The following is an 8,297-nucleotide window of genomic DNA, read 5'->3' on the forward strand; positions in this document are numbered from 1 at the left end:
GGAAATACGGGTTTGACATTCATGATTTCAAGACTGATTTCAAGGTTGTGATGATATTCCAAGTGTACGATTAATGATTTAAAGGAAATTAGCCATGTAAATGCCACATTATGTATAAAAATAAGCGAAACACTTTTTAGAACAATGACATGTTGGCATGCAGGACTATGTCAATCAATGCAGCACTGAAAACGCCAATACTTTTAGCCACAGTGGCAAGTCTTACATGATGCCAATGAGCTGTAACAGGAACGTCTATCATTTTCACAGAAGACATATCGGATGCTTGAGAGTTTACCAACTGAACTTGCACCGGGAACCTGCAGAGCCGTCGGCTCCCCCCATTAGCAGAATATCAGAGATACCTCGGAAGCCACTGTAACCATTCGGTGGTGAGCTGGTTTGCTGAGGCGGAGTGGAGGGGTGATTTGAATGGTCTGCAGTGAGAAGCCTGTGGGTTCGGTTTCTCTGAGGTTATGGTCATTCTCCCCGGGGAAAGTGGTTAAGCCTGGCTGTTTACTTTGGAGTAACCCTGCCCCTCCCTTTATACCGTTCACTCTCCGCTCGGTAACCCACGATTACCTCCAGCGGTGCACACCTGTCATTCCCGATCTCTTTATGAAGGGGGAGGCGAGCCCTTCCCGCTGAACGCACAGCTCAGACTGTTTTAATTAAATACAGTCGTTTCAGACGTTTGTCCTACTTTTTGTTGTGCATGTGATTGGGTGTTGCGTGGGCGCCACCTTCATGTCACAGCAGGTGTGTGTGAAGGCTTGAGGGGAGGAGGGAGGAGGGAGGAGGGAGGGAGGGAGGGAGGGAGGGAGAGGTGAGGGTTGGGAGGTTGGGCAGGGTGTTAGGACTGGACTTAATGGGCTGGGGCTGAGGTAGTGCATGCATCTTCACCCAAAGAGGAGTTTGACTTTTCTCTCAGACAGACTCACTCACAGTGCTGGACTGAACACTCTGCTCTGCTCTCCACCTCTCGCCTCCTCCACCCCTCCCACCTCCCCCACCCCCCCAAAAAATGATGCTTCAAGAGTTACTCGTGGTGAAACTGGAGTGACGACTCCGCGGCTGATGAGCTGCTGCTCTTTCTATCTTTGTCCCACTTTTCATTTGGACACTGGGGAGAAATAAATAGCTCCACACACACTGTTGGGAGGCAAATGAATGGAGCCGACCCGCAGGGGATTTCCCCAGGCTGCATTTACGCCAATGGAGCCGGACACCAGAAGATTTGAACGGACCAATATGTATTTTGTACGCAATTTCCATCCGTATTTTTGAAAATTAATTCCTGCAAAGGGATATTCTTGAAGGAACTTTCTTTTTCCGTGGATTTTCACCAGGGGAAGAAAAAAAAAGCCCACCACGTAAGTTGAAACTGCAACTTCTTTTGTAATAAATTGCTGTATCAAACTGATTTCATGTATGTAGGAAGAGAATATGTTTTCAGCTCAGATCAGCACATAGGCTTTTTTTTTTGCTTTATTAAAACGGAGTGACTTCATCAATGTCAGTGGGTGAACTTCTGTATGTGTGTCCTTCAGATTTTGGCTCAAGGATGTGCTCTATAGTCGTGCTTCATCAGTGGAGTCTGGCTATGTTCTTGCTCTGTTCTCCAGCGACTCTTGATGGGAGACCAGCTGAAGCACTCAGTAGCAGAACGTGAGTTGTTTTTAAATGATCATACAAACTTAAACCCAAGTTTCCATTTTTGTTGGAGCGATAACAAAAAGCAGCGGTGAATATAAAAAGGCTGTGTAATTTCCTTTTAGGAATTTCAAAGCAGTTTGAAGTGGAGATATCAAAAAAAAAAAAAAAAGGCAGAGGTGTTTTTCCCTGTTTCAGGTCTGCTTTAAACTCAGATTAGTGACAGCTCTCAGACTTGTTTATGCTGCCACCTACTGTACTGAGGTTTCCTGAAGCCTGACCTTACCTTGCAGCCGCCACCACTTCTCTCGCGATTCCCCACATAAACACAGCACTGCCGTGTTGAATTAAGTGCCTGGATAAAACTAAAATGACAGTTACAAGGATTTGAACGGAGATCAAACAGAATTTAAGATGCCACAAGAACATATCTGCGACAAAGAGGCCATCTTTATTCTGTATAATGTGGCTTTTTGACTAAACCGCCGACTTTTTTATTTGTATCTGAAACTGTGTCACTTCTGTTGTTGCTGTAAGGAAGAGGTCGGTGAGCCACGCCCAGCTGATGCACGACAAAGGCCGCTCCTTGCAGGAGTTCAAGCGGCGCATGTGGCTGCAGGAGCTGCTGGAGGAGGTGCACACGGCCAACGAGCGAGCGCCACCGGTGCAGAGCAGAATCTCCAACCCCACCTTCAGTGGCAACTCTCTCCCCCAGAAGCCCCCGGGGGCCACCAAGGACCTACCCGACAGATTCAGGCCGGGCGGGGAGGCCCCCAACCTCCCGCAGGAGACCAACAAGGCCGTGGCGTATAAGGACCAGCCACTGAAAGTTGCCACCAAGAGGAAAAAAAAGGCGAGGTTGGGCCGGCGCAAAGAGAACGACAAGAAGAGGAGGAGGGCACGGTCTGTTGTGACAAAGGGGCTGTAAAGGATTGGGCGCCCACCTTGAAGGCCTCCAGGCCTCCTCGCCACGGTACTGTACTAAGACACTTGCCAGGAAACAAAGCCTGAGGGCCTGACCAGCTGAGTGCCGCACTCCGTCACTCCATCTTGCGACCTCCGCGTTGTGCTTGTATGATACTTTTTTTTTTAAACGTTGTTTGTATTTGTGTTTTGAAAACAATCCCACACTTCAGGAGTTTTCAGTGCAGCCTGTCGTTCGGTCCATATTTATTTGGAAAATCTTTGCATAACCCCCGACTCCCTTCAACACGATGCCATATAATACTGTATAACTTCTATCCGGCTGCGTGCACAAGTAGAGCGTAGGAGAGAGCGTCTCCTTCCTATACGTAGGAGGAAAAAGACGGGAAGCTGAGCGGTCTGCTCCGGCTTTGCTCTACACGTGTGGACTATCACGGACTTTGACAAACTGTTCAATGGACACATCTGTTTAGACGGTTCCGTCATAATTTATTTCAACTTTGAAAAGTAATGTATATTTATTTTGTGAATGTATCTTGGTGCTGCTGACTAAATCCCATAATGCACTTTAGTTATATCCTGTATATGTTCTTTTGTGGTTGAGTGTTGTGTGTTTATCTGGTGATTCTTCGTGACGGTCCTGCTTTCCTTTCCCACCTTTCGATCCCTCATGGACGTATTGGATGCTTCATCAAACCCACTGGCATCATGTTAGAGTTTATTTTTGTAGAACGAGGTTGAGTCGGAGGGCGACTCATTCAATGTTCTTCACTTGCACTGAGGGCATACTGTACAGGTTTCCAGTTAATCCAACATTAAACTGTAGCCATTAGAGATCTTTTGCTTCACGATGTCTTCTTTCACCAGGTTCATGGCGAAGTGTTTTTACTATCAATATTAAATCATTTTCTTGTGTTTTCTAAAACAAATAATGCACAACGGTGCAATCAGCAGTTTGCAATGTAAACAATGTAGTTGCCAAAAACTATCGTGTCTGAGACGTCTTGCATTTTTTAAAGTAAGAAAGTTGCCAAGGGAACCAAATTTCTACCAGCTAAAATACTGTTTGAGCTGACATTTTAAAATATATTTTTATATATATGTATTTCTCTTAAATAAGGCTGTCGGTGGGAATGTGCTGCTGCTCTGAATCTGCTCACTTTTACCCAGGTGGCGAGTAACTCTGTGTACCAGAGGATCACATTGTTTCACATTCAAAATGTACCTTTTCAACCTGTTCAAATCTGTCATTTGTTCTCAGTATTTTGCAATAACTGCACTGATGCGTAAATGTGGAGATAATATTTTATCGGCGAAGAAAAAGACGAGCATCAGAATAAAGCAGAACATGACAAAGTTTTGGTTTTTCAAAAGAATCATGGAATTTAAATCTATTATAGCCTAAGTAATACTACATAATATAATACTAATATGAATTATTTTACGATGTGCTTTGAACACAAAGTGCAACCAATAACAATGGAGGCATAATAAAGAAGGCAGATTGAAAAAAAAAAATACAACTCTATTTCTTCACAGTGTGTGTGTGTGTGTGTGTGTGTGTGTGTGTGTGTGTGTGTGTGTGTGTGTGTGTGTGTGTGTGTGTGTGTGTGTGTGTGTGTGAGAGAGAGAGAACTGGATCCAGCATATGAAAGATGGCTGTATAAATAGATTTAACCGTCTCTACGCCACCTTGGGTTTATCAAGAATCACCTATCGGTTCTCTAACAAGACCTTTGATAAAATTAATAAACTGCAAGACAGCAGACTGATGAAACATCTGATCTTGTGATGATATAAAAAAGCTCCTGTAATGGGGTTTTTTGGACACAGACTGAACGAAAGGAAGCTGTTAAAAGTCCGATTGGAGAACATGTGGCATTTTAACAGCCACTAAACGAAAGACACAGACTCTGGTAATGGAGGGGTTAGCAGATGCATCAACATCAGCTATATCCTGTGCTCAGAGCAGCAGTGCACACCATTAGCTGACATAAAAGTCATAAAAGCTGTGGAAAGCGTGATAAAGCCTGCAGCCCGTGCAGAAGAAATCAATCAAACCACGGAGAGAAACAATAATATCTCCAGAGAAGAAAAGGAACTGAAAGCATAATCAATAGGTTTTTTGTATTTTTTCCCCTCCTTTGGTGAGTGACTGTCTTTCTGTGGGTAGGCATAAAAAAAAAAAAAAAACATTAAAAAAAGTTGTTGAAACAGTCTGAATGAAATCATGAAGTAACATCTTCAGCAGAGAGGGGGAGGGATTCTAATCCTATGGAAGGCAGTGACCGGGTGGCTTTAACTCCCGTTTACCATTTATAAGCTAATAAAAACAGTATATAGACGATAATGAAAAGCTTTATTACACACGACAGAGTTGTGAAGAGATGTGAGCACTTTTGTAAACTTTCACTTATGTCTGTTCGCGAGCACAACTTGTTCTCGCGACTGCCACATGAGCATTTATTGCACATGTGACAACATGGTGAAACACAGTGTGGACGTGCTCATATTTTCTAGTAATTTCATGTCTATAAATGTTTTGGGTTTTAAACTAGCCTGCTGGAGACTTGTAAATAGTTCACACATTATTATTATGATATAATAATAGTTAAAATACACGGTTAAACTGTTAAAAGAGGCATATAAAAGAGCATTACCAGATCTGAGTGTTTTTTTCCTCTCTGAAAACGGCAGTGAGGCGAGGTGGTACAGAGCGTATTCCTCTGATTAAATCAAAGTCTCTTTGGGAAAGCGACTGAACCCCATCCAGCTCCCTGTTTGGTGTGCCCTCACAGCTTGAATATATTTATAAAAGTGTGTGTGAATGGATGAATATGACAGTTGAAACAGGATAAAGTGAGGCCATTGTCTGAGCATCTATTAACTTTTACTCAGACTGTCTGGACTCATTTTTGTACTTGGATGTTCCTTTTAGCAGTTTTTTTTTCTCTTCTCTGTGACGTGTGCTATTATGGTTACGTTATGTGCAACAGACTGGGTTTTTTTTTTCTTCTTCGTCTTCAGTGGAAAGATGTTAAAGAAAATCAGTCACAGACTTGTCGATGGCTGCACTGTGGCATGAAACACCAAAGGACTTTGAATTAGAAAACTCTCTGTCATGTGGCACTTGGCCAACCAATGGCCGCTCAGCGCTCACTTCAGGTTTCCAGGGTTGGCTCCATTGGTCCAGCCAAAAAAATGAAACACTGCCTGTTTCATTTTAAAAGGCTCCTCCACGCTGTCACCAGCAACGTCTCGTCAGGTGTTTCACAGTCACCGCTTTATGACTCAACATTAGTCAGAGCGGAATCCTTCCCAGAACAGTCCTTTTTCGCTTTGATTATCAACGGTATTATCAGACATCCATCAAGAATGTTATTCTATGTCGGAGACATGTTTCTGCACAGTGTGCTGTGAAAACGACAAAAGTTGCACAAGTCGCCCAAATCAGTCAGGAGGTGCACAAACACACACAGCAGCTGACCAGAGGCCATCTCTCTCTCTCTCTCTCTCTCTCTCTCTCTTTAAAACCAGTCAACCAGAACCAATGTGGCCCAAGTGATGTTTGCCTTTCTTCCACCTACACGCAGCATTCACACTTAGTGATGAGTCCTGAGAGGCTGCCGCCTCTGACCTGCTCACTGCATTTTAACACAATAAAAGTAAAGACAGAGAGAGAGAGACAGAGAGACAGAGAGAGAGAGAGAGAGAGAGAGAGAGAGAGATTTGTCTGTTGAACACGATGAGGACGGTTCACTCATGGACTGGAGCTAGAAGACACAGCTGAGGAACGACGATGGTGAGAATATCCTGGTGTCGACTATATTGATCATTCTCATGGTACGACGTGAGGAAAAACACCCGTATAGTGAGTTTGAAAAAAAAGAAAAAAAATGTTTTTATGAGTCGACAGCTTTGTCAAACTATAGACCAAAGCCCTTGATATTTGTTCTCTCTGTCTCTTTTCGTGAAATCCTGCTATATATATTTGTTCCGTTAAACATATTCCTCTTACATGACTGGGTTGAGGTGACATTAGAAACTAAACCTGTGTTTGAAACCTCTGATTAACAGTCAACGTGATTTTATTGATCTGTTGTGTGTTTAGAAGTCATTTTCGTATTTCACGTTGTGCAACATAAAAAACACATCATGTTTTTTCGGAGCTCAGAAAATAAATGTTTCGTTTTGTTATGTTCCAAAGCCTTTATAAGGACATATTAGAACTTCTAGAGGGTTTGGAAACATAATAACTCCACATTTGAAACAAGACAATGTGAAAGAGCCCATAATGGGTTGGTATAACGAGGATGGAGTAATGTTATATTTTCTTTTTATTGGTCTCCCCAACAATTAATATCTTGTTTTGCTTCTCAAGTTACATCTGTGCTGTGCAATCAACCTATTTTTGATATTTAAACTGAAGCAATGCACGACTAATACATTGTATGCTTCACAATGCAAACGTTTAAAGCAAAAGGTTTGAAATAATCCACTGATTTCATAAATTTTTGTTTTTTTGTAATTTGACAGGTGGCGTCCTAACATGGCTGCTCCCAGCATCTATGTGCTGATCTTTGCCTCTACCTGTGCAGTGATCCTGGGCATCGGGCTGTGTGCCAACCTACTGGTCTTCTCTCTGTTTGCCAAGAACAACACGTTGCGCAAGAACCGCCTGGACGTCCTCCTGCTCAGCATGACTCTGGCCGACTTCCTGACGCTGCTGCTGATCCCCTTCACGCTGCACTCCGCCGTCAGCCACTCCTGGCCTCTGGGCGACACCTCCTGCAAGGTCTACCAGTTCCTGCTGGCCTTCAGCCTGGCTGCCAGCACGTACTCGCTGTGCGCCGTGTCCATGACGCGCGCCATGATCGTCACGAACCCGTACCAGCCGCCCGCCATGGATCTGGTCGTCCTCATGTTTGTCTTGGTCTGGGCCCTCAGTTTCTTCGTCAGCCTGCCTCTGCGGATGTTTGCCACCAAAGAGAGCCTGGGCTCCGGCCTGCGAGACTTCACCTTCTGCCTTCCAACCATTCATGAGCACCACTACGAAGTGGTGCTCAGCCAGTTTGTGCTTTACTACTTTATTCCGATGCTAATCATCGCCTTCAACTATGTCCGCCTGGCTCTTTTTCTCCACAAGAGCCCCGTCATGTCCGTGTCCAGTGCCAGGAACACACGCCGAGCCTCGTGCATGGTGTTCCTGGCCGCCGCCACCTTCTCGGTGTGCTGGCTGCCCGGCTACGTGCTGGAGCTCTGCCTGTACCTGGGACTCTATCGCCAGGGACACGCTTGGGAGACCTTCTACTTCGTGTGCACGGTGCTCCAGTACCTGCACCCCTGCGTCAACCCGGTGCTCTACGTGCTGCTGTCGAAGCGCTACCGCCACAGGAGGGCAGCCTGGCTCTTCAGCTGCAACAGGAACCGAGTGCAGCCGCAGGTCATCAGTGTCACCACAGACAGCTTCTGACCTCCTTCAACAGGCGCAGAGCTGCTCAAACAATTTCATGTGTACAATTACTGTTCGTATGTCCGTGCTACAATGTTAATATTCTCGCTTTGCATTGCAGGTTATACACCAATATGTGGCCTTAGAAAGTAACACTTGGATTTTTCTTCTTCTTTTTTCTTGTAATGACTAAAGGCATTTTACTCGTATTTTTGAATGTGTTCTTTCAAGTGATAGAAAACCCTCGTGATAGAAAACTAGCTGATTA

At 44.4% G+C, this 8,297-nt stretch overlaps 2 protein-coding genes across 2 annotated transcripts; both read left to right on the top strand.

Moving 5' to 3' along the window:
- The first annotated feature begins 972 nt into the window (after positions 1–972).
- On the top strand, positions 973–3,415 carry LOC308136836 (parathyroid hormone-related protein-like). The gene is made up of 3 exons (XM_080505366.1): positions 973–1,373; positions 1,551–1,668; positions 2,191–3,415. Exons 2-3 carry the CDS (start codon positions 1,565–1,567, stop codon positions 2,579–2,581), a joined length of 495 nt encoding a protein of 164 aa, XP_080361492.1. The 5' UTR covers positions 973–1,373; positions 1,551–1,564; the 3' UTR covers positions 2,582–3,415.
- Positions 3,416–7,126: 3,711 nt separating this feature from the next.
- On the top strand, positions 7,127–8,050 carry LOC308136590 (galanin receptor 2a; the record flags this gene model as incomplete). Its single annotated transcript, XM_080504968.1, has 1 exon — positions 7,127–8,050. The coding sequence occupies one exon, from the start codon at positions 7,127–7,129 to the stop codon at positions 8,048–8,050; it is 924 nt and encodes a 307-aa protein (XP_080361094.1).
- Positions 8,051–8,297: the final 247 nt, after the last annotated feature.

This window comes from Blennius ocellaris, assembly GCF_963422515.1.
Source record: "Blennius ocellaris genome assembly, chromosome: 11".
In the NCBI taxonomy this organism is placed as follows: domain Eukaryota; kingdom Metazoa; phylum Chordata; class Actinopteri; order Blenniiformes; family Blenniidae; genus Blennius; species Blennius ocellaris.